Source organism: Lagopus leucura, unplaced genomic scaffold (assembly GCF_019238085.1).
Source record: "Lagopus leucura isolate 7727_CA_CO unplaced genomic scaffold, USGS_WTPT01 Super-Scaffold_100004, whole genome shotgun sequence".
Classification (NCBI taxonomy): Eukaryota; Metazoa; Chordata; class Aves; order Galliformes; family Phasianidae; genus Lagopus; species Lagopus leucura.
In genome coordinates this window covers 63,862,234-63,888,999 of record NW_024962264.1, presented here as the reverse complement: position 1 = coordinate 63,888,999, position 26,766 = coordinate 63,862,234, and the positions used below count along the sequence as shown (strand labels likewise).

Here is a 26,766-nt window from a genome sequence, read left to right as displayed (position 1 = left end):
AAAGCTATTCTTCAATGAAAGGTATCTGTTTGTTTCCAAAGCTGCATGGAATACAGAAAAAAAAAAAAATAAAATGTACCTATTGAAGACACACCTAGTTAAGATAAGCAATAATCAACATTCTTCATTGCATTCTACACTGACACTCTTTGTGCAGCCCATCTTGCAACATGAATCAGAACAGAAGGTTTTACATGGGCAAATCAGAAATAACAGCTTAAAATAAGACTGTCCGTCCCTGTGTTCCTTTTTGGAAGAATTTACAAGCCTCAGGAGCTCTAAAAATGCTTCTGCCAAAAAAGATAAATAGGCTTAACCATTTTTAGAAGCACTGACAACACTAATGCTTTAAACCAGACTGCACCTGATGTCCCTTTTGGCAAATACAAGACCTCTAACTCTACAAAAAGCAGCAACAGATACTGTTGAAGACTGAACTCTAGAATAGACTGAAGCATCCAATTTCAGTTCATTTCAAGAACATCTACATTATAGTTTACCAACACAGCTCAAAGCTAAGTTCTCTTCTACATGAATTTACTTAGGAAAAGTAGCTTGTAGGAGCATTAATTCTGTGCTGTGCCACCCAACTCCCACGTGCTATGCTACAAGCATTTCACTATGTTTGGAAGAGGAGATAAAGCTCAACAGCCAGCTGCATTGATCTTCTTCCACCATGAACCCAACAAGAAGGTGGCAGCTGGAAGCAGTGCGGGCTATAAACGCCCTCAGTAGAAATTATACAGCATATGAAACATATGCTGCCCCATTGTCAGGGCTCAGTGCCTTCTTTTAAAGTTATCTGTCAAAATCTGCAGTGTATTTAAGATAAAAAAAAAAAAAAAAACAGAGTAATAAGCATTTTAACTTAATTTCATCTGCAAATATGTGCAGGGTAGGGACAAAATGCTACCTATCTCCAGTTTAAGAGGAATGTACTTCAGTCTCTTTGGTGAGGGGACATCTCTGCATGTTCCACAGATAAATGGGTTCTAAAGACACAGAAGAAAAAAATCCATCAAGTTTTTTTTTTTTTAAAAAAGAAAAAGAAAAAAAAAAGGAGGGGGGGAGAGCAGTTTAACAAGGCTGAAAAGAACACTGTAGCTGTCCTTGGCACAGAAAAGGGCTGAAAAGCAAGCGCTATTCAAGAAGAAACTAGTTTCACCTTGTTTGAACTAGAAACTCTCTGTAGGAGTTAAGCAAACAAAGTTATCCTTTCAATAACCCCAACACCTGGAGCACAAATAACCAGGCAAATAAACACATTCAACAATATTTTGTCCTGCTGTAGCATCTCTCATCTGGGGCACCCAGGTTTTTCTGCTTAGTATTAGGATGCATTATTTTTGGTTTTACACTCTAACAAAACCGGAATACAGATTTGAGTGCCATGAGAGTTTTCAAACTGCTCGACTTAGATAAAATCTTGAGAGTTCATAAATAATCAGCTGCCCAAAACTGCCACTTAAACAGCCCTTTAATCATAGTAAGTGTCAAAAACGTCAGAAGAAGAAAGCAGAAGTCATTTAAAAGAAAAAAAAAAAAAATCGCATTTAACAATAAGATCTGCACAAAACTGTGGAGGTAAAAGATTGATAAATGAGAAGCAGGAGGATGGTGATGCAAGAATTGTACTCAATCCTCACTGAAATGACTGTATTTTGCACAGAAAAGCCTTCCCAATCTTCCATGCAGTAGTAAGGCCCTACAACAGAATGTTCACAGGAACTTGTTAGCAACTTCTCCCTTCTCTGTAATCCAGCACTGTTTAATCATGCGTCCTACTGTGAACACTTCAAACGTCCACAAGGAAAAGAGATGCTGATTATAAGACAGCATTGAAATACAAAAATCATTTTTGTTATGAAATGCTGTTCTGCAATTATAATATTGTGCTTAAATCATTTCTAAACCATGCCTAGAAAGATTGGACATAAATCTTTTTTATTATTATTATTTTTAATAAAGTGCAATGGGTAAGGGAGAATAAAAACATTACTCATGGCAAAACAGTATTTCACATCTGAAATACTGTTACAATAAGAACATGCCATTTGATGATATGACATCTGATAAATCAAAATCAAGAGGCAGGCACTAAAAAAATGCCAGAAGCTAAGCTATACCCCTCATTTTTTCTTCAGACTATTTTTGATCCAATTCTCATTTTAAAAATTGCTCAGTCACTGTATTTGCTGAAAACAGTATATTCTGAACCTGAACCACCATCACCACGCATTTCCACCCACTGAAGAAGAAATCTCATTGCCAAAGTGGTGAACTGGTTGTTTAAAAGCAACTACTGGAAAAGACCAAACTTCCCTTTGGTCCATTGGGCTTCCAGGGGGTAGGAGAAATAAAGTACCTTCAATTTATGGCATAAGTAAGCAAAAACAACAGGGAGCTGTGTTATATGATTCACTGGAGCATATACAGAGATGGGACTTCACAAGGATAAGTCGAATTTTCTGTATTTATAAGGTAAACCAAAAGGGATGGGAAAACAACAACAACAAAAACGATACAGTGTGTGGCAAGAGAAGCAACATATGAGAACACTTGAGGTTCAAGTAATTATCTGTAATTTCTGTACTCCATTGTAGCACCTACCTAACTCGTTTATCTGCTTCAAAACGTATTTAACAATGCAGTATTTAATCCAGAATAAGGGCATTAGAAACATATGTAATTTCAATCCAGGAAGAAACGGTTCTTCGCACACCCACTGGCAGGTATTTCAGCAGGCAATGAACATCTTAACAAAAAAAAAAAAGGCAATTTTCTTAAAGCTTGTTTCATTATTATTATTTTTAATGCAAAAATAGAAGGAAAAGATATTTCTGACAACTTCCAAAACAACTGATGGAAGTGACATGGAAATTCTAAGTAGCTGAAGGACTCACAGCAGGCAGAGCCCAGAGCAGAGCTCCTACCTGAGCTATGGTGTGCAAGGAATGGAGCAAAAACCTGTAAGCTTTGAAAAACCAACTACAGAACTATTTGAAATACTTCCTGCTAATCTCTCCCCAGTAATTAAGGGAGTTTGGGACCATCTAATAGAAGCTGATGTATATTTTTGTATAACAGACATTTGATTTTCCTTCATTTCTTTTCAACTGAATTTAGGCCATTTTGCAGTGTAGTTCTTAAAAAAGGACTGTATCACAAAGGAGAATAAGAACACAGACCAAGTATTTAAGAAATATTTATAGTGTCAACAGTATTATGTAAACCAAGTTGCTATGACTCATTTTGATCTAGCCGTAATAATAAAGATCGCCTTTGAGGGGACTGAAGTGCCTATCAACAGAAAAGATAAACAAGCTTAAAATTTAAAAGAACACCTTCCTAAAGCTCAAAAGCAGAAACAGACTCACGTTAACCATTACAAAGCCACAAAATGTGAGAAAAGTTGAAGTATTTCTTTCATTGTTTTCCTAAACTTCTCCAAAGCTTTACTGATTTACTATGGGTGGGAACAAATGTATTTCTTTGCTACTGGTCAACCAATCCATAGGAAAACTCTGTAATTTAAGGCTTTGAACATGAAAACCTGCCACTGAATAGATTTTACAGGAAAACCTATACAGTTCATGGATTATATGGATGACTATTGATGTATATTGGCTATTTTCCTTACAAATGTCAGCAGAAGCATACAACTGGCATCAACAAAATGATTAAAGCCATTGAACAGCAAGGATAAACTATTCTCAAGAGTTTCTCCTTCTGATTAGAAAATGTATAAAATGATCCAATCATCTAATGCGAGTGTGTTGGTTTTTAAGGGAACTGATCAGACATGGCTGATGTGTCTGCAGGGGATTCACAGAAGGTTGGATCAACCACAAAGGAATTAAGAATGCCCAGGATCACCATCAGAATCCACACAAGCCACTCTATAAAAGAGGAGAATAGGAAAGGCCTTGTATTTTGTTGCATATTCTGGATGTCACAGAGACTACCATCTCCTTGGAAAAGAGATATGAAGAAATCTCTAGAGGTGTGATGAAGTCATTAGGGAAGCAGACATTCTGTGCCATTCTGAATAGAAGTGTACAGTATTATCCTACAGAGTATTTCATTTTGCAGACATTCCAGAAATGTAGTCTCATCCAAAGAGACAAGCACTCATTAACCTTCAAGTTTATGGGTATTTTAAAGCTTTTACTTATCTTAGTTGAAAGAATTAAAGTGATTTAATAAACTAACATACAGCAACTACTCTAAGAACTAAGCTGCACGATAGGCTGAATGAATCATTATTACAGTCAAGTTTGCTGGTAGCTTTGGATGAACACACAGCTCCTACCTACGATCTCCCAAAACCATAAGGGGCAGCTGAATCACAGAATGGCCAGGGTTGGAAGGGACCTCAAGGATCATGAATCTCCAACCCCCTGCCACATGCAAGGCCACCAACCTCCACATTTAGTACCAGACCAGTCACTGGAACCTTCCCTGTGCATCTCTAACATGACATGACATGCACCCAATGTGCTCACTTCTCATATTATACAGCCTCCATTGCAGCTGAAGGTATATTACACGTTTATCAACTCTGTTACCTCAAGCACCTTGCCAAAAGTCATCATCTGAGGCAGAGAAAAATGTTACAGTTGTCTTGAATACATTCAGTCACTAACAGGCCCATAAGATTTATGTGGATTGGCAGATTTCAGATTATTTGAAATGTTAATTGGTAATTAGTGAAGACAGACTTTGTTTTAAACAACAGAATTATAGATGTGTAATTCTATCATCTAATTATATGACTTCTCTGTATTACTTCCTATAGTCTGTTACATATTATGTGTTTGTTGTATCACTCACACAACAGTGAATTTGCTCTTTGTAGTAAAACACAAAATTGGATCTTCTTTCATTTCATGACAGTACACAGAGATATGCTGCCTCTGTGACAGTGCATGTGTACCTCCAAGAAAAAAAAGCTATCACTAGTTTTTAGCATGAATTATTTCACACTATTTCCTCTCAAGGTCATTCAAATCTACTTTTTTTTAATTAATGGTTAACTGGCAGTAAGTTTGCACTATTTTAAATTACATTTTTGCACATTACAAGCATCATGTTGAGAAGCACAAGTATAATAAGGTTTATTATTTCTATTTCCATGCTACTCTTTGCCAAAAAGGCACGGCGAAACCCATCTGTTCTATTTCCTGGCTGAGGTTAGACAAGAAAAGGAAACTCTGCACAGCACTACCACTGCAAGTGACATTGACTAAAGCACAGTTTGGAGAATCCAGGCGCTTACTCAGAGCAGGCAGTGATATACTGAAATGCAAATAAGGAGGAAAAATGTATCAAATACAGCACACAGAAGAGATACTGACCAGGTTACGTGCAGTTCTGAATCTGTTCTGGCACATCCCTGAGATAAAGTCTTCAGCAGAGGTTGAAGCCTCAGGTTCTGTACCTTAGTCCATGTGTACCTTCATATCTGCAGTCTTTTATTTGTGTAAGTTTGTTGTTCTTTTTTTTTTTTTTAATTTTGTGCCAGTTTATAGTTGAGGCATCTAGCTAAAAAATGAAGCATATTTGGGGTGCCTTTCCTGCACTTTGTGATGCAGGAGTTCCAATGGGGCACAAAGACTGCACCTTTTTAGCTTCTCAACAAAGATGGAGAGTTTGAGGGTTCTTTTGTTGTCTGTGGGGTGTTCTTAGTTTGGTTGGTCAGTTTCATTTTTGGTTGTTTTGCTGTTGTGTTGTTGTTTTTTTCCATATGGTATCTCTTTATAATGCTTTGACTGTACCAACTTCCTCATTCAATACCTAAGAGTAGTTCTTCATTTCATCTGTCAAGCAAGTAGTTTGATGATAGTTTAGTGTGTGAAGTAGCATAAGGAATCAGGATGTTGGTAAACTTAGCTGGGACAATGCAAATTGATTCTGAGAAAAGGAGGAAGAAGGCCAGAAAATATCAGAATTAGAGGAAAACAAAAACCTACACGGCTTATTTTGAAGTGAATGAGGTAGGCAGAATGCCCAAAACCAGTTGCAAGTTGACTATGTGGGGAAAGGAGATATCAGAATTGGAAACAGTTTGGTATTTAAGGTAGCACTTGTGAAACTGAAAGTTTAAAAACCATGACTGAAACACACAGCTGTCAACCACAAAGCAGACAGCTCCAAACACAGTACAGAATAATTGCAGACTGCAATTTAAAGGAGATTCGATTAAAGTATAAGGCAGCTCAACCTCTTACTGCTAAGGTAATGCCAAATCTCAAGCAGGTGTATGCAATGCAGATGCAAATACAACATGACTGCAAAACCTCAGTTTAGGCATAAATGCAACGTATTCTTTCCTTCCTCCCTCTTTGAAAACTGTACTGCTTTTAGGGAGTGCTACTTTCAGAGCTCCAGAAAGTAATGTCTACAGCATTAAAAACTCAGCACAGCCGTGAGCCCAAGATACGTTTGGGCTCCTTTATGCATGCCAATGCAGAAATCTGAGTTAACTCTCATGAGCCAGTAGGCTAACTTCCACAATTAACTGCTCTCCCATAATAAATTCAGATTCAACCCTGAGTTGCACAAAGCCACTGTTAGGCTCAGATCCTTCTTGCCACTTACAGCATCTAAATTAGGCACTCTGATCAAAGTAGAATTTCCACTTATGTGGGATTGGAGAGGATAGAAGTGTCCAAATCATACCATCTGAATTAAAATCTTAATCACTTTTTAGATTGCTTTTCCTTCCCCGCTGATTGGGAAGCCAGCTAACCTTTGGCTTGCCACATCACAGTGAAATTCAGGTACAATATTGCAAAGAGTTCCTACAGCAAACAAGCAGTCTCCACATAATTTGTCAAACCTTCTTCTCCTAGGGGATCAAAGAATGGGAAGTTACTCAGATCCCCCCCAGCTGCTAAACTTATGCACTCACCTAAACTGCCAGCAGCGTTTATCAGCTGTTGTCCACAGTGGCAAAATGGTAATGCAGGTTTGGTAAGAGACATTAAACAGCATCAGGTTAAGAAGAAGTAAAAAAAAGGCAATTTTGTATTAGCATTAATTGTATTTCAACAGTGTAAGACGTGCTGCATTGCAATAAAACAGAAAGCTACCCTTTTAGCTGGAGATGAAGTTTTTTATGTAGGCATGTTTGTTTTGGTTTCTTTGACTCAAGTTTAACTAAGTTTTCTCATATCCTGTAGATGTTAGGGGGAAAGCCAAGAAAAGAGTCATACCAGCTTCATTCAGAGCATCCCCACATCTACATGTAGCTCTGTTACTTCTTGGACTGGTACAAAAGGCTCAGCCAGGCATGACTGAGTTTACCAGGCATCTCCCCATTCTTCCGTCTGCTTTATCAGTGCAGTAAAAAGATGACATTCTTCCAAAAACCCCGAACACAATGCTGTATGAGGGATGGTTCAGGCAGATTTTGCATGTTTAGGGATATAAAGAGTGCTTAGCACAGACAAAGAGGTGGAATCAAGACTACCCACTGAGACTGATAAACTGTTCAACAATTTCTGTAGAGGCTGGTGAGTCATTATTTTTGTCACAGTTCTTATTTCAGGGTACGATCCTCAGCTCATTGCAATTTACTGGTAACCACATTTCTTTCCATCTCACGGGTATATCTCAGCCTAATGAAACCACATCTCCTTTATCTATTATCCAAATCTACGGCTGTTTAGAAAGATCGCTTACATGAAGTATTGGAAGCAGTCCAAAACCGATTCATTAATTCCATGTACCAACTCTCGAGCTTAGAAATCTTGGAGAACTCAGGTAGAGTGGTTCTTGTACCACTAAAGCAATAAAATTAACAGATTCTTTTACTGTTTGTTTAGTAATAGCACTTGACAGACATACAGCATTCTAACAGTCAACTATAATCCACTTATAATTTTATTACACTTGCTTCAAAAAAAGAAATAAAAACATCACTGATAAAATTGACATTAGAAGTAGCAGTCACAGCTGCCATCATTTTATTGCTGTGCTTAGATGCCTGATGATATAATATTTAAGTACAATCACTTTTACAAACAAAATCACTTCGTTTCAGTTTGCTTTTTTTTTTTTTAATTACTGCAGCTAATAGAAACGTAGTCGGAAATGTCACAGATTTCCATTTGAAAACTCCTAAGTATAAAAGAATCTGTCCTTTACGCATGATAAAATCTAGTGACACAGCAAAATATTGCTGCTGCAGTGTCCTCAAGGTGTGCCCTTCCTGGAGTCCTGTGCTGCTTGCTCAGATGTGCTGCAATAATCCATTAAGTAAAAATCATTTACATGCACAAAAACAGCTCGACTGCTGAATCACAAAGGAAGTATATAATAATTATACTTTATAGCTTTTTAGCTTGATAACATTATTATTTTCTTTCAAATTTCCTCTGTAAACACGTTTCAATTATTTCTTAATAGATACAGCTACTTGGATAGGCAGATCATTAAGTACTATTATTCTGTAATAGTTCTGTGTTGTTGGATTTTTTTTAACTGACTTTCCACCTTGCTGTAAAAGCAATAACAAGTCAAACCTCAGACAGTAAAAGTATTACTGTCATTTCACAGCCAGGGAAACAAAAACAGTGGTAAGCTGCTTCCACGAGGACTCCAGGCACAGCTGGGTAAGCCTTATTCTGATTTCCCAGATCTATAAGCACATTCCACACTGCTTCAGGAGATCTGATCACAGATTCCTTACATGCACCATTCTTTATTTTCTTTGAACTCTTCAGCAATTCTGAGTTAGTGAAAAGAAAAATTAGAAGTACTCTCTAAAATTAGTATTTCCTATAAGACTTATAAAACATATTTGAAGTTATTAAAAGCAGTGTTATTTACTGCACAAAAAGCCTACCGGAAAAGTGTTAAAGTGCACAGCAGCACATACTGGAGGTCCCAGTCACATGCTGGGTTGGTGAAATGGTACCAATGAGGGGCACCATTCCCTCACTTTTGGGCTTTAACAGTGCCACAGAAGGAAGCCTAAGGAATGGGTGAGAGACCCTATGGAGTTGTACCAAGCTTGTACATGGAAAGGAGAACCTTCTGCAACCACGGCAGCACAAAAGGCTTCTGATGGTTTCAGATCAATGGTCCATCTTACTTAGCAGCATCTTTTCCTGATGCTGGATTCAGGTGAACAGTGAGAAAAAAATACGGGAAAAGGGCAAGACGAGCAATTTGTCAGCAGACTTCTCCCTGCCTCCAGTTTACAAATCAAGAAGGATGTAAATCAAATCAACAAACCCAGTGAATTACTCTTCAACAGTGGCACCCGCTCACTTCTTCAGAGCTCATGGAACTTTGGCAACCTCTGCCACCCTGCAGCAAGCAGAACTGCCCTGGTGTGCAGAAGGGCTCACTATACCCACACACAGGCATCCTACCGGGTAACGCGAGGAATGGATCCAGATTTGCAAAGGTAGGCTAGAGGTGCCAGACACATTTGAAAGAAGCTGGAGCACTGCAGGGCTGAGGAGGGGATTGCAATTGCTACTCTTTCATTAAAGTAGGTCAAAATCTTCTTGCTTATTCCCAGAAAGGGACTTGGTGTGCTGACTATCAATAGCGCAGTGCGATGCTGAGTCAGGTCTTTCCCAAGCACGGCTCATCAGGACTTTTTCAATCACAAGCAACAGCTCTCAACTCCAGCTTGCCAGTTGGATCCAATGGGGAGAAGCAGAAACCCCAACCAAGTCCCAAAAGGTCCTCCAAGTGCTTATTTTCAACAACCACAGCCCTCCACCACCTGGTCTGTACGGGATGCCCAGTGGCTGAGATGCCCAAAGCAGGCAGTGTTCACATAAAATCAATAAACCAGGAGACATCTTTGGTACCTAACTTAATTCTGGTGTTAGTTTTCATCTTCAAATCACACTGCTTTTTTTTTCATTCACCTCTTATTTCCCACATAGCAAACTGATGAGGATGGAACACAGATAGGCAGAGTTTCATTTTAGGCTCCAGCTTCAAGATCAATAATCAACACGTTGCCAGCAATATGTCATTTAATTTAAATATGGACATTGCTACATGTAACAAACATGACTTGAACCTATTCATTTCCTTCTTACTTCGAAACCTTATATATGTATATGTGTGTATATATATATGTGTATTTGTGTGTGTGTAAAGGAGACCTAAAAGAAGATAAAATATGCAGCAAAAATGTCTGAAAGGAAATTAGAAGCTTCCCAACTGCGTGACTTAACCACATGCTTTCATGTGTACTTAAGTACACGTGAACTTAAGATACTTTGTGAAAACTATGGTGTAGGTACAAACAACTCTTCAAAAACTCTAACTCTCAAACACATTATGCACTACCAGTTCTGAATTTTCTGCCATTTAATATGCTAATCGTAAGCATTAATGGAACAACTTCAAATGGCATTTGCATCTTAAGATAGCTGGACTAACTGTTGAAACCTCAGGTCTGTGTCTTTTTGGTCTTTGCAGCAGTTCCGCTGATAATATCATGTGATCAACCTGATTCTTATACGAATTTAGAATGAGAAAGCTGTGGCTTAATGCTATCTTCTGTAGAGAACAACTAAAACCAGCCTTTCAGGAAGTAAAATAAAACTAGATCGGTGTCTCTCTTTTGAGCTGAACGTTTAAAAAAAAAGCCCTTAATACTTTACCTTTTATGTGTAATATATTTAAAAACAGAATTAGCATCTCGTTAGACTGGAAGTTGATGGAACAGGTCCAGGTGAACAGCCTACCTGAGCTGGAAAGCACGTGTTCCAAATTCTGGCTTCAGGCATCAAAAACGTTGACCACCATGTTGGTACTGCTCTTGTTACCTGAATGGTCATCTGTAGGTGAGCATTTCTCTTTTTCTCTCTTCTTCAGGCTTTCACTCTTATATCAAATAATTGTTATCATCTTATCCCACAATTTTTGTGCTACCAGAAGATGTAATTACAATTTAATTGATAAAAAGCAACATCTGTCATGAATATAAAATATAAAAAAAAATATATGTACATGCCAATAGGGACAACAATGTAGTCCAGCTGTGGAGTAGGCAAATAATCAGATGTTGCAGCCACCCTATGTAGATTATATTATTAATGTAAAGGATATGACAATAATTGAACTTTTACTTATAACTTTAGCTTGCCCCCACCCCATGCATGCTCTCACTTTAAAGGTTAAGGAGTATTTGCATGGAATTACCTCTACCTAAGTTCCGACTTTTAAATAATTTGTTTAGAATCTGAAGTTTTGGCAGTTTTTTCAACTTTAGGTTTATAAAACATTTACAGCATATGTAAAACTGGAAAACTAAGTCAGGATCTGTCCCACATATCAACTGCATTTAAAATCTTCTAAAAGGCACAAAAAAACCTTCTAAGGCTGCAGAAAGAAAGGGGAACCATCTGTCAGCCTTTAAAATTTATTGCTACAAATAAATCAACCTTCTAGTAAACAGAATGCGAGCGTAATTCCATTTTAACACTAAATTCCAGTGAATTAGACAAGTTGTTCGGCAGAAAACGCAGCTATGTGCTCCTGCAAAGCAGTGATGATAAACCTCTCATTTCTCTGCTTTCTGGAAGAAGTTTGGACCCACCGAACTACAGAAACCAGAAGATGAATTTCCTGAACTGGACAAAACAAACTCTACCATACTGAGGCATGAAGAAAGATGAGAGGGGAAAAGGTACAAACCACATCCAGACCAAAAAACTACACCAAGAGACAGAAAGCCTGAAGAGAAGCAAACTTATGTAGCAAATCAGAATTCAAAGGAAAAGAATAAAAGGAGACAGGTAGCAGGAACAGCATACCTGTATGTTTAAATAAGCCTTTAGAATAGCTCATTTTTTTGATCCACAATATTTGGTTACATTTTCCAGTGATCCATATTGGTAACCAATCTGACTTCACCAAGGGCAAGTCATGCCTGGCAAACTTTGTGGCCTTTTATGGTGGAGTTAGAGCATCACTGCATAAAGGGAGAGCAACTGACATCATCCATGTGGACTTGTGCAAAGAGTTTGACACTGTCCTGCATGACATCCTGGTTGCCAAATCAGGGAAAAATGGCTTTGATGGATAGCTCACTCACTGGATAAAGAATTGGTGGATGGTCATTGAGTCGTGGTCAATGGTTCAGTGTCCAAGTGGAGAGTGGTGAGTAGTGGCACTCCTCGGGGATTGCTGCTGAGACTGGTGTTAACATCTTTGCAGGCAACACAGTGGGATCAAGTGCACCCTCAGCTGTTTTGCAGATGACACCAAGCTGATTGGGCAATTGACAAGCTAGAGGGAGGGGATTTTATCCAGAAGGATCTGGATGGGCCTGAGAGGCAGGCACATACCAATCTCACCAAGTTCAATAAGGCCAAGTACAAGATCCTACATCTAGGTCAGGGCAATCCCAAGCACAGATGCAGGCTGGGCAGAAAATGGCTTGAGAGAAGCTCCGAGGAAAAGGATTTTAGAATGTCACTTGATGAAAGACTCAACATGAGCCAACAATGTGTGCTTGTAGCCCAAAAGGCCAACTGTATCCTGGGTTGCATCAAGAGAAGCATGACCAGCAGGCTGAGGGAGGTGATTCTGCCCCTCTAGTCTGTTATCAGGATACCACACCTGGAGTACTGTATCCAGTTCTGGGACTCCCAACACAAGAAGGACGTCGAGATGTTGGAGCAGGTCTGGAGGAGGGCAATGAATATGATCAGAGGGCTGGAGCACCTCCCCCTGTGGGGACAGGCTGAGAGAGTTGAGGCTTTTCAGCCCGGAGAACAGAAGGCTCCAGGAGAAACCTTAAAGCGGCCTTCCAGTACCTGAAGGGGGCCTACAGAAAAGCTGGGGAGGGACTTTTTATAGTGGCAGGTAGTGACAGGACAAGGGGAAATGGTTTTAAACTGGAAGAGTTTAGACTAAATATTAGGAAGAAATTCTTTGTTGTGGGGGTGGTGAGACACTGGAACAGGTACCCAGAGAGGCTGTGGATGCCCTCACTCAGGAAACATTCAAGGCCAGGCTGGATGGGGCTTTGAGCAACCTGGTCCAGGGGGAGGTGTCCCTGCCTATAGCAGGGGGTTGGCACTAGATGATCTTAAAGGTCCCTTCTAACCCAAACCATTCTATGAAAAAAATTCTATGAAAAATATTGTGCAGGTATCATGCACGAAGACAAAAGTACACACTTGCCTACCAATAACTTACAAGAGAGCTTTTAAAACTCCCTTCAATGTGAAGCTTTTATCTGGAACAGAACAACAAAACCTTCATCACTTGATTTTTCAATCAAGTGATTACATCAAGCCAAAAAGGCACAAGTCAATCACACTTCTGAAGGGATTCACGAATCTGGGAAGACCAAAGTTTGTATTTGACAAACTTTTGGCACATGTAGTGCAGCTGACATGGAAACCCCATATGTAAAAGGAGTAATACACAACTTGGGGGCGGGAGAGCTTCCATGTGGAAATCAGGAGTAGACTGAAATCTGCTGTTAGAAAGCATATGCCTGTAACATGGGTTTCCTCAAGTTAATCATTTACAGACAGAACAAGAGATAGAGCAATCTACCATATCTGACATACAAGCCTCCAGACTTGCTCGATTTTGGAAACATAAGTCAATGTCAGTAGAGCTGTTTTATTTTATTCTTTTTCAGAATACTGCTTGACATTTTCCCAGCTAGATCAGGTTAATATTACACTCTGCAAAACGATTCAAGTCTTCACCTAAAAGAACTATAATTGAGAATGCTGTAAACAGTTAAGTATTTTTTTAGCTATGCAGAGAATCATATTTTTAGGAGTATATCTGCAGGTATTCCCATTCATAACAGAGAAATACAAGAAAAACTGGAGGAAATAACATTGGGAGATAAACATTAAATTAAAAATTAACATTTAAGGTTAATTGATTTCCAGTGCAAATCCACTTGCACAGCAACAAACATAGAATGATAGAATTGCTCAGGTTGGAAGTCATCAAGTCCAACAAAATGAACATATCCCAGAGTAAGAAACCAGATGAGGTTCAACAAAAGCAAGTGTGGAGTCTTACACCTAGGGAGGAATAATTGCATGCACCAATACAGGCTGGGGGATGAGCTGCTGGAGAGGAGCTCTGCAGAGAAGGACCTGGGCGTCCTGGTGGCCATGAGCCAGCAGTGTGCCCTTGTGGCCAAAAAGGCCAATGGCATCCTGGGGTGCATTAAAAATATCTGGAATATATGGAGATGTTCAAGACCCGCCTGGACGCCTACCTGCGCGACCTGGTGTAGGGAACCTGCTTTGGCAGGGGGTTGGTCTCCATGATCTCTAGAGGTCCCTTCCGACCCCTACAATTCTGTGATTCTGTGAACGCTTTTAGAAAAACTAGAAAGCAAGGAATGACATAGGAATGATTTTATTTCCTCATTAGAAAATGAAACCAGAAATACAGGAAAAGTGTCAGACTGACACTACAAAATTTAACAGGAGATTTTATAAATTCTATGGTCTCACTAAAAAGCATTTCAGAATTTCAGTTAAGGATTAAGACTTAAGAAAAATTCAAAACAAGTTAGTACCTATTTCAAAAACACTGCAATTTATTATTATTATTATTATTATTTAAGATTCAACTATGAAAAAGGGAAATATGAAGAAAACACGTGGGCCTATGATAAGCTGGTTTTGCAAACTCTGAATTGTGGCCAATGAGAGTGAAGCAGAGAAGACAGGGACAGGAGTAGCCCAGTCCTCAGAGTCTCACCCCGTACAAAATAAATGAGTTTCTGCAAAATTTTGCATATGAAAACACTAGAAACAGGTAGGAGAAACTTGAATTCCCCATCCTGACTCAGAGTCCTCAGTACCAAACTCAGTTTTCCCTTTCTTTTTCTGGCACAATTAATCAATCTTGCAGTCTCTGGAAAAAGAATTGCAGTAAACCTCAAAGAAAGGATGATGAACCTTGCAAAAAAGAAAGAAAAATCACCTTCAGATCAATGATTATCTAGAACCCAAAGCCTCCCAATTCCTGAGCACATATGTACTGAAAAGCCACTGTTAAACACACTGCAATTTCCAGAGGCAATTTTGAGACTCTGGCCTAGGGAGGGAACGTGACTTTGAGGCCAGTGATGAAAGAAGGTTCTTTCTTAGCCAAGAAATGACCAAGTGTCACTTCTTATCTTTATAGCAATTTCTGACTAGTTTTCAGGCAGATATTCAAAGGAAACCAAGCTTATGGTATTGTGTCTGCCTATCCACTTGCAAGGCCCTCTTTAATTAAACACTGGCTCAAGAATTTCACCTGAAAGTTGCCTCTAGTCTCAAGCAGAATTAAGCTCCTGCAAATTTCAGTAAGGAAAAGAAAATGCTGCCAGATGAGAAGAAAGAATCAAATTAAAGGCCCCATTCCATGAAGGGCAGCAGTAGGACCCCAGCAGCAATCCTGTCACTGACACCACTGGTCTCACACAGGCACTGACTCACCAGCACAAAGGCGCCTCAGGCCCAGGCCCTGTTCCTGAATGTCTTGAGTTTGCACATGAATTTAACTGAACAACAGAACTGTTTGAGTTGGGAGGGACTTTTAGCGACCATCAAGGGTGCAATGAAGAGGGACACCCACAGCTCCACCAGGTGCTCTGTGCCCCTCCAACCTGACCTTGACGATCCCCAGGACCTGTTCCAGTGACTCACTACCCTTGGTCATAAAAAAAAAAAACAACCCTCCCCTTATATCCAGCTCCCCTCTTTTAGTTTGAAACCTTTTCCCCTCATCCTACCACAACAGATCCTGCTGAAGTGTCCGTCCCCTCATTTAGATACTGAAAGGCCGCTCTGATATCTCCCAGGCCCTTCTCTTCTCGGAATATTCCTTGAATAAAGCAGTATCATTCCTGCTATCTGTCTGCAGAACTGTCTCCAGCTGATACGTACTGTGTGTGACCACAGAAAGCCTACCTGATGTGCATGTGTCTGCTTAACTCTGTTGTAGGATCCTGCCTTGTCCTAACTACAAGATGAACAATAAGCTCTTCAAACTTGCAAGGCAGCAGAAAAATCAGGATCTAAAAGCATGGAGGGAATTTAAATTTCATCCACGAAGTGCAAAAGACTCTCAGGTGCTTGTGGTTTTAGATGAGTGTTGGAGTATCAAGACTCCCACGTTCTCCTTCCTCCCAAGTTTGGGTGACTGCATCCCTTTGCAGATGTGGACTCAGCACGTTGCTAGGCTGCCAGGACTGCCAGGCAGCAAATCAGAGCACGCAGATGTAAGTCACGCTTCCAGCACAACGCATCGAGCATGTTTTATTGGTAAGGAATCAATAATCTACATTGCTATAATCAAATGTAAAATGTGACCGTATTTCTCCCAGGGGGAAGAAAAAATAAAAGAAACCTGTAAATCATCCTTACCGCCCTCTCAGAGTAAAACTTACACACCCATTCTTCAATTTGTTATAAAATCAAATTTCAATATTAATGAACAAAGCCACTCACATTGCACAACATGTAATTAAAATTCCTACTATTTCTTTTGGAGCTCCTTCTATTCATTGCTTCACCAAATTATTAAAACAAAGCAGTTACTATGGCAACTAATTCATTCTCTGCATTATTATATTGTTTCTAAACATCAGTCTAGTCATTCTGACTTGCATGCCCTAAATTCCAGTTGGAAATTCTGAACTTTTGTCTTGTCAGAAAAGCCTTTCACAATCTATGCATTCATGCAGATAAGGATAGCAAGAGCACAGCTGCTTTTGTTTACTGCAAGAAGAAATAACTGTTACTAAATTATGTGAGTTTGATAAATTGATGATGCCTCCATGCAAGTGTGGAGCAGCACTCGGGGAACGAGCATGGGACTTTGTGGAGCACTGCACAAACATGACCATCTGCAGGTTAGATAAACTAACAACAGCAACAAGCAATGACTGGCAGATGTTGTAGAAGCTGAGTAACACCTGCCTCAGTGGTGGCTGATACCCAGCAAACGCATGGGTAACACTCATCCAACCAGCAAAAGAAAATGAATGGCAAGAGACAAGAAATAGAAATTAAATTACCTGGGAAAAAAGTTCTTTTAGCATTTAATAAAATCATTCATTTAAATGTGCATGCTTTGACAAAAAGAAACGTGCACTGTATATTAACACATTCTTCCTAATTATCCATTAACAGAAGTCTTATACTATTTGTATTTGAGCATCATCTCTGTACAAGGAAACCTGAGAAATACAAGTAGAACCAAAAGAGTCACGTCTTTCCTCATCACCTTTTGCTGTGCTTCCAACCTGCTCTGTAATTTTGATTGGTTATTTGGGTGCATCTTCAGTTAATTGGCAGAATGGGAGGTTTAAAAAATTGCATAGGATGCTACCTGAAAAATAAGGGCTAGGAGAAAAAGGAAACAGATAATTTTGAGCAACTTACTCCTGGACAGAAAGAGAAAAAAAAAAAACAACACTTTTAGTCACCGTAAGAAATTCGAACTTAATATTTAATTCTCACAGGTAAGGACAGAGGAAGGAACCATCTAATTTTTGTGCCCAAGCAGGGTACAGAACTGCTGCTCTGATCTCCAGCAGTACCAGTGGGTATGCTTTTGGCTGTTCCAAACACAAGGCAGGTCAGATGGCAAAGCTTTGAGTTTTAAACCAATTTCAAAAGCACTGCAGCCTGCTGTTACTTCTACCACAGCACCTAGAAAAGTGTCCTACAAGTTAAGCAGAGGGTCTGGACTCCAGATGAGCTGCCCATCATATCACAAGGGCTTCTCTAAGGAGAAGAAATACCTATAGGACCCTTCCCCTGGCAGAAGTTGCCTCCAGCTTTCACAGAATGGCCAGGGTTGGAAGGGACCTCAAGGATGATGAATCTCCAACCCCTCTTTGGACAAGACGTGCCCAAGGACGGCTGCCTCCCAAGGAAGCAGCCACAGATGCCTCAGAACCAGAAGTCTGTCACCACTTCTTATTTCTCATCTCCAGTCGTGCAATCGCGCTCCCACCCTGACTGCACTATGGGAGGAAAAAAAATAAAATCCCTCTTTGCATCTCACACTGTGCTTCTCTACGGATGGGAATTGCCTCTGTGAGAGCTGAACACGTCTGCTTTAATTAGATGACTATTTAAATTTTTCAGCATGTTTACCAGACATTTAATCTTTGTACAGCTCTCTCTCATTCAATTTTCCAAACGAGGGTGTAAAGCTGTGTATAAGCCTAAGGCTTCTAAAGCATCTTCCCTGACCCCAGGCAGCAGTAAGTATGTATTACCATCAAGCACTTCAACTTCTGAAGCTTTGGAAAGTTCTACCAGGCACTCATGTGCACTGCATACAAGCTAAATATCTAGTCCTAAAGGTCTTTTTTAATTCTCTGAGGATTATTTAGATTTAGACAACTAGGTAGTAGGCAACTAAATAGTAGCCAACTAAATAGTAGGTTCTAATTCAAACACATATGATATTAAAAATATAACAATTACAGCCCTGTGAGTTGTGAGTTTCAAGCTGTGCTGTGTTTTTACCATACTTAATATCAGTCTTGTTATTTAAGTGTTTAAACATACTTAAATGTTTAAGTAACACTATTTTGACTGAAGGGGGCATAAAGGAAAGCTGGGGAGGGACTTTTTATAAGGGCATGGAGCAACAGGATGAGGTGAGATGGTTTTAAGCTGGAAGAAGGTAGGTTTAGACTAGATATGAGGAAGAAGTTCTTTACTGTGAGGGTGGTGAGAAACTGGAACAGGTTGCCCAGAGAGGTTGTGGATACCTCCATCCTGGAAGCATTCAAGGCCAGGCTGGATGGGGCTGTGAGCTGGTCTAGTGGGAGGTGTCCCTGCCTACAGCAGGGGGTTGGCACTAGAGGATCTTAAAAGTCCCTTCCAACCCAAACCATTCTGTGATTCTATGACTGATCTCTGCTGTTAAGAAGTGCTTTGTCTACATCATAACTGAACTTTCCTTTAACAAGCAATATTTTTATTTCCATACACCAATGAAAATATAACTCTATAGGTGGAATATGTAATGCTGGGCACAGCAAAAACACAGCTTTTCTTTAAAAAAAAAAAAATCAAAATTTAAGATCAGTGACATTATTTTTAGTAAAATTTAAAAATTTCCTCTAGAATTCCCCTCTCCCCATACCCTCCACCCATGTTTTCTTGTTAAGATAATGCTTTTCATTAGCAGCTACTGTTCAGCATCATTTAGGGCAGAATGGGCTTTTAAGTTAATTTCTTTCCATACAGTTTGCACTGTTACCAGTAGCACCTTTGTAGCATTGCTAAAGCTTAAGTGCATGCAAATTCAAAAGCTGTTTGGGTAGCACATAATGAAGACTGAATTACAAAGGCAAGTTGCAGCAGCAATCCAAAAGAACACCAACAACCTTCCCAAATAAATACTGAGTACGAAGAATAAAAAGGCAACCTGAGCCTGTCCATAAGTAGTTCAATTCTAGCTGTTCCAACAGAAGGGATGGGTTTGCACTGGGGTGAACATATCCCAAATACACAGGTATACGAACAGTCACAGACAAGCTTCTTATACGGCTATTCATGGTAGCATCTTTTTCAGTTCATTGATTTCTTAGTCCATAGAACTCCCTCCTGCTCCTTGAAGACAACACTCATATAAAGGTTAAACATGTTACCTCTCTATTTCAAGCTCACAGAAGTATTTTCAAAGTTCTTGCATGCAGAACACATAAAAACAGATCAATTGTTCTGAACACCCTCTGGTGATGAAAAAGAACATACACATTTTTCCTTCAAGACACTAAAATCTGAAAGTAACTTGGGTTATTCATAGAATATTCTGCTTGTGTTATTCATAGACATCTCTGCTTGCTTACACACTTTCATTAGTTACAGCTGAAAGCTTTGATGGCTATTCCCGCAGAAAGGCTTTGCTAGCTGTTACTACCTGATTCCTCATTTAATTTCTACCAGATTGCTAAGGAAATAGGAAATTTTCTCCAGTTCAAAGTTCTTATTTATTTGCTAAAGGCACTTTGGGCTCGAAAAGCTCATTTTTGGTGAAGGTTAATTGGTACTTCATGACAGAGCAGCTTTCACTTGGGAAACAACAAACAATAAAATATTAGGAATCTTTTAGCTCCCTCTGCTGCCCTAATCCTTCAGTAAGCTTTCTTCTGAAGTCTGTGAAGAGACAAGAAGCAGCGAAGCATCCCATCATTCTCCTTTTAAGCGGGCTGTTCAGTATGGCCTGGCACTCTGAGCAGAACGCATAAAGAAAAGCATATAAAGTGCTGTGTGATGTACAACTGTCTGCAGTTGTATTACTTCCCTTTGTTCTCCAATACCTGCAGCAAGTCAACCATGAACATCTTCAAATCTGGATATTGGTTAAGAAGATTTATAGCTAGCTTTCCAAAGAAAACAACACCTGCAGTATACACTTACGTAAGAAAGTGCTGAAGAGTACTCAACACCTTGGAACATTCATTCCTCTTTCCTTTTCTTTACAGATTAAGATACGCACTACACACCAGCTTCAGCAAAATTCCTTTCCATACAGGCAGAACCCTGGCCAGGCAGGCCACTGCTGTCATTCATACCCAGAAAACTGCCCAATTTCACAACTGCAGTGAGCAAAGTCACAGCTCAGGTACACCAGATGGGCATGTGGTCATGCCCGTCAGCAGTGGTCATGGTGTACTGTGTGCCATTTGGCAACCTGCTGCTTTCACATGGTAAGAAGTTAGGCTCTCTGCTACAAGCACAAGAAAAATCTGGAATCAGAACGAAGCTTTAAAACTTTTGGTCACTCTGTATTTCAAGACTTGTTCATAAATATGGAACAAAAACCAGGTTCTGTTCATACCTGGAGTCATCAATGCACCACATCAACTATGAAGGAAAGATGCATCCTACTAGATCTCACACTGTACAGCAGCACAAACAGAAAGAGGTGCTTTAAGAACACATATTTTCTGATAGGGACAGAAAACCTTGTCTGCATCCTTGAAAAGAAACTACTCCTTTATCATGCACTTTTCTGCCCTTTAAAGAGCACAATGTTCAGTTACTTGCCAGTAATCAGACTTCCCTGAATAAAGGCCGTCCTTCATAAGAGCAAAAGATGAGAGATTTTATCTGAAGTTTCAGAAACACATGCCATTAATATGCAATTTCTTTTTCAATTTAGGAGCCCCATTCAACTCTTCCTCTTTCCTTAGGTAATAAAGCCACGCTGTTAAAACCACTATAACACATTCCAAGCTTTCTCCTCAGCACTTAAAGGAAGAGGCAACCTGTGCAGAAAGCTGTTAAGCTGTATACCAATGCTTCAGAAAAAAGAAAAAGGCTCATAAGGATTGCTGAGAAGCTTTGGATGTGCAAGGATGTCTTTTTTCTTCCAAAATCTGAACTAGAAAACCACATCACATCATATCACAGAGGGGGTAATGCAGGGTCTTCACAGACCCGTTGGACATGCACCATCGGTATTTTCTCTATGTACCTGGTGTCTGCAAATAATTTTTTCTCTGTTTCAAGCTATCGAACCAGAAAAATCAATCTCACAATTTTGCAGCTACATTTCCAGTGCTGTGCTGTAGTTGTTTAATCACTAATACTCATGTCACCAAACAAGACAAAATAGAAGGAAACACCTCTTCCGCCTCCCAGGTCCAACGATACCTTTGATTCCTAAAGCTCAGAAACACACTGAAAGCAGAGATGCCAACCAACACATACAATATATTTTATAAAGCACTGTGTTTAGGAACACTCACTGCATTATGTTTGCCAAGCCTGTGTGTTCACAGAAGATTTAGATGTAGCAGAACTGTCCTCACACTGCAGCCACCTCCCATTGCTTTCCTACCTCATCTGTTAGCTCCTAGCAAACCACCAGGTCACATATCCCCAAGGTAACTTCCAAGCAACGGTCGGTAAAATATGCCCACACTTAATTAAGGATTTTGAGAATATAAGCAAATACACAGCATTGTTTACAGATCTGTTACAATGCGAAGTGCAATAATACCTTAATTAGAGATAACAACATTTCAAAATGCCAGAAACATTCAGATTTTTTCAGATTACTCAGAAAATGAACACATTTTATTTTTGCACTGTGACACTTCCAACTGTTCTGCCAAATGTATACTGCTATAATTATGCTTTGCAATCATCAGCTTCACTGGAGAGGGGGACAAAGAACAATATAATCAGTAACTAATAACTATATATAATCAGTAACTAATAACTAACATCTTTCACATGCCTTGTTACTATTTTTCTGCAAGAGAAGAAGCCTAAAAGCTACTTTATCGACTGTGAACAAGTCTAATATTAGCATCTCAGTCTGTCCAGGACCATGCTGTTATGCCAAAGCAGACTTCACAGCTACCAGTGGAAGCTGAAAACCACAGTTTTGTATCTGGCTTCTTCAAGGGACAGTCTGACTGCCATTATTTAAGTAATGCCAGTATATAGAACTATAAAAGCAGGGAGGACAGAGCACAGTTGAATAGCACCTTTTGGAGACAACACATGCAAGAACATGGCACATCGTTCAAATAAGAGGAAAAAAAAACCCTGAAAATAGCTTCAGGATGAAAGGCAAATATTCAGTTTCATATTTAAGAAACCACTGAAGGGAATCATAGGTACCTTGGAGACAAAAATTTCTTACACAACTACATTAAAAGAGAACTAATTGCTCCCAGAGTAATAGGGTCAGATTTTTTTCTCCGCTGAGCATTAAGTGAAATTTAGCAGTAGAACTCCCAGTCCATCGTTAACTTGGGATAACAGTAAATCCAGTGCTGCCTATTCAATTTGTTGCTTAATTTGCATGATTCGTTACTGTAAGTGAGTGTGCAAATTGCAGAAAGCCATTGGAAAACAGTTCAACTCGCAGAGCACTCAGCATACACAGCCCTGTAACTTACAGGAGCGTTTCTGGCGATCCATTAACTGCACAGAACAAGCTGTGTGCAGCCCTGTGCACATGTTCACAGCGCAAAAAATCTCATTTTGGGAATCAGACCCACACCATTCAATTTTTAGGAACTGCATTTCAACTCACTATCACCCCCCTTAAGCAGTGAGACAAACAGTAATGAAATGTGGTGCGTCACAACACTGCTGGCATCTCTTTATAGATGCAATAACACATGAACGTCTGCTCATCACAAGTTTTTATGTTAAGCTATTTTAAAATACACATATAAACAGCAGCAGCAGTAATTAGTAAACCACCACTACCTGCTTTTAGTGAGCTTGCAATAAAATGCATCTTAAAAATAATTCCTTTCTGAGCCAAAAGGTTGAGAAAGAAGAAAGCTGTACGGGAACTGCTGAACAAAAAAAAGCTGACAGAGAAGATAAGCCACCTTTAGTAGCTGTACAGCTCATTAAGTTTCCTGAGCTTTAAAAAAACATTACGCATCCTCCTAAAATATGAAATATTTAGGTTGTGTCTAGGAAGTACAGGCAGAGAACTCTGATTTTTAAACCTGAACAGGACCACATATAGAGAATAGCTTTTCTAAAAACAAACCAGCCCCCTCATTTTTATCCTACATTACACACTGGCATGGATACTGGTCTAACAACATCAGCCAGAGAGATGTTTACAAACCTCTAAGAACATTTGGAAATCTGAACGCACAGACTCTCAGGAGCAGAATACAGATCTGACATTTTACAGAGCCAAATTGAATTCCTGTAACCAGAACACTTTAAGCATTTTTCCATATTCATTTCTTCTTCCCCTCTTCTCTTGTTCACCCCCCTTCTAGTCTTCCTATTCTGCTGTTCCAAAACAGCATTTAAATGGGATTAGGAAGTCAAAGTGGCTAAAAAACTTTATTCCTGCTTTATTTTTCAAATGCATCAATTCCCTACAATGCATGGCTGCACAGATAGATTCTACCAGTAGGATGCAGTGAATTGTGCAAGGCTGGGAAAACAAGCCACACAAATGGCTGTGATTAAACAGTGTCACAACATGTGAACACACAGCCTGAGGGAAGCTGCTGCTGTTTTATACAGTCACAGGGCCTAACGGTCTGCCACCTCCACCCCTTACAGCATTCTTTGCCACATCATCACAACTAATTTCTCTTAAGTCATCCAACTGATGACTATAATGATCTTAACAGGAGGGTGGAGTTCAGTTCAGCTGTGGGTGCCACCAGAAGGGACAGGTTTCTCTGTCCCCTCTCACTTCTGCCTCCTCATGGTTTGCTAATTCAGCTCACATTAAAATAGGCAAAAAAGAAATAAATAATAAAATAAAAAGGAAGTTGAATATATACCTTTAAGTTTTCTTGTGGGGTCAGACACAGAGACTCTAGACCGGGGACCAAAGTATGAACAGCACAAAGCACTGCAGCATCTCACCCATAGGTGACTTCCAGCTGATCCTACTGAGTTGCCCAGAAGGAGGGACATCCTTCCCAGTTTTCCACCCTCAACAGCCAGCTCTCCAATTCTTCATGAGCAGATAAAGCTGACCACTTGGCCAATCAGTCAAGTAGCGACATAAGACTGATTTAAAGCAAGTACTTGGGGTGACCTTAGCCACTTTTTGTTGAGACTACATCACATGTGAAATTGTACCCTCTGATACTCTGCTGAAATGCCTTTCTCTGGCTTTGTCGGGGGGAACTGTCCCTGTGCCCCTCACTCCTCTTTTCCAACTGCCCCTTCAACGCAACTCTTGAATCAGCTGTGACCTGGACTGAGGAATTCAGCTAAATGGAAAATTCACAAACAAAATATTTCATTTTTAGTATTGGTCCTCTTCCAGCCTAACTCATTATATGGGTACACTCATATTGACACAAAGAAAGGGGGGGAAAAAAGGAGGATACAAGCAAGCTGTCAGTGACTGCTTACACCAAACACAGCTGCTAGAGAAATGTCTCATGACTAATGCCGAGAGAAGCAAACGCTTCAAATGCAGTTTATTTCTTCAGTATTAGGCAAGATGCAAAGACTACACATCCAGCAGTCTGTACACTTACTCCAGTTGTACCAGAATGGGTTTGGTAAAGAAACTGATAGATCCCTTTCAAGAAGAAACAAACATTTAGTATAAAAAATCATGTAGCCTCAATCATTCATGTGCACTGTTCAAAATAATACAACTTATTCCTCAACCTGTTTTCACATCAAATCTAAAAGAAAACAAAGAATACCAGGAACAATTCAGACAATTGTGATTCAAGATTAATTGACTGACGCAAGTGATTCCACTCCTTTCACAAGTTCTCAGTATTTTTATTAACATTCGTTAAGTTTGGGGTCTTCTGGGATTTTTTTTTTCTTTATTTTCTTTTCCATTTGCTCACTAAGACCAGATACAGGCTCTTAAATCAATCTATATGAAGCATATCTGTGGATAAAAACCCTAGAGAGGATTATGTGGTCTCCTTATCCTTTTGTGGTTGTTATTTTATATAAACCCACAAACTTTCACAACGTCTTGGCAGAATGTTGTAAAATGCTGAGCTGAAAGGAAACGGAATTGGACAACAGGACGGAGCTCCCACACTTTGCTTTTATTCATCAAAACCAACACCTCTACAAAGTTAACAGAATTTCGACAGGAAAAGCAACTCAATTAAAAAAATACACGGAATGACCAAACAAGCAGAGTTCCAACCTCCAGAAATATTTATAATCCACTAAACGAATGAAACCTTAGAAACTGAAATATCCAACCTTCAAAGATGCGATCCAGCCGTTGCCGCTTCACTTTGTGTTTGTCCATGAGAGACATAAGAGGGGAAGCTCAGAGAACGTCTCCGCACAGTTTGATGATGGACTTCAAGTCAGCCACAAATCAGAAATGTTTTCTGCCTTTTATAAACTTTGGTTTTTTTACCTGTAAAGAGAAAGACAGATTTCATAAAGATTGTTTTTTTTTCACCCCATCCAAAAATAGTGCCCTATATATGCATTAAAAAAAAAAAAAGAAAACATACCAAGTTCCTAAACATACTTGGCAACCTGAGATTTCACAATAAGCTTCCCCATAGGAACGCATCATTCTTTCGCATCATAACACAGCAATCAAGAAAACGCTCCTCCCATGCTTAACTGCAAAGATTTTGATGTTAAAATAAATTAGAACTTGACACTGGGAAGTTTCGAGTCACAATTCAAGAAACATGTAACTGAAGATGTGCAGCCCAGTGACAACACAGACTGCCGACATCTATATCAAGCAAATGGTATTTAAAACAGCTTCATGCATGACTAAGCAAGCTCTTTGGCAGCACACACAACTAAGCACTTTTCAGATCCCGTGTAGCTGGGCAAGACAGCAGAAGGGTAGCACAACACACAGCCTGCGGGAAGGGGGTGGGGAGAGGAGAAACATCCCTCCACAAGATTCTCATCAAAATGGTAGATTGTAAATAAAACACACAGGAGCAAGTGAACAGCTAAAGCTATTGAGATCCTTGCAAAAGCATAACAAGAGCACTGCATCTGTCCCTCGTAAGGATTTCAGTGGGCACTGAGAACCACGCTCGTATTACAAGCATGGTGCATATAAGCTGAGCCAAATAATCCATTTCCCCCTTTCCTTTTATTCCTGCCCAAGAGCCTTCAATATCAGTAGTGAACATTACATGGCCTTGAAAGTGATCGAATGTAGAAATCTCCTTGTTTCTTTCTAGATGCTAATTTTTTCTCCAAACAAACACATGCACATTTCATCAACATCTTACAAAGACTCATGCTCTTGAGGTGAAGTGATAAAGAAAAATATTTTGAACATGAAGTACTGCACATT

General features: G+C 39.6%; 1 protein-coding gene across 3 annotated transcripts in view; it reads right to left on the bottom strand.

Annotated features, from left to right (window-relative positions):
• CTBP1 (C-terminal binding protein 1) overlaps positions 1–25,851 on the bottom strand; it is a 166,433-nt gene extending 140,582 nt beyond the window's left edge. For all 3 annotated transcript variants that reach the window (XM_042872201.1, XM_042872202.1, XM_042872203.1), the window contains exon 1: positions 25,689–25,851. In XM_042872201.1, coding sequence (XP_042728135.1) covers positions 25,689–25,746 — 58 coding nt within the window. In that variant the 5' untranslated portion in view covers positions 25,747–25,851. The remainder of the gene's footprint in view (positions 1–25,688) is intronic.
• Positions 25,852–26,766: the final 915 nt, after the last annotated feature.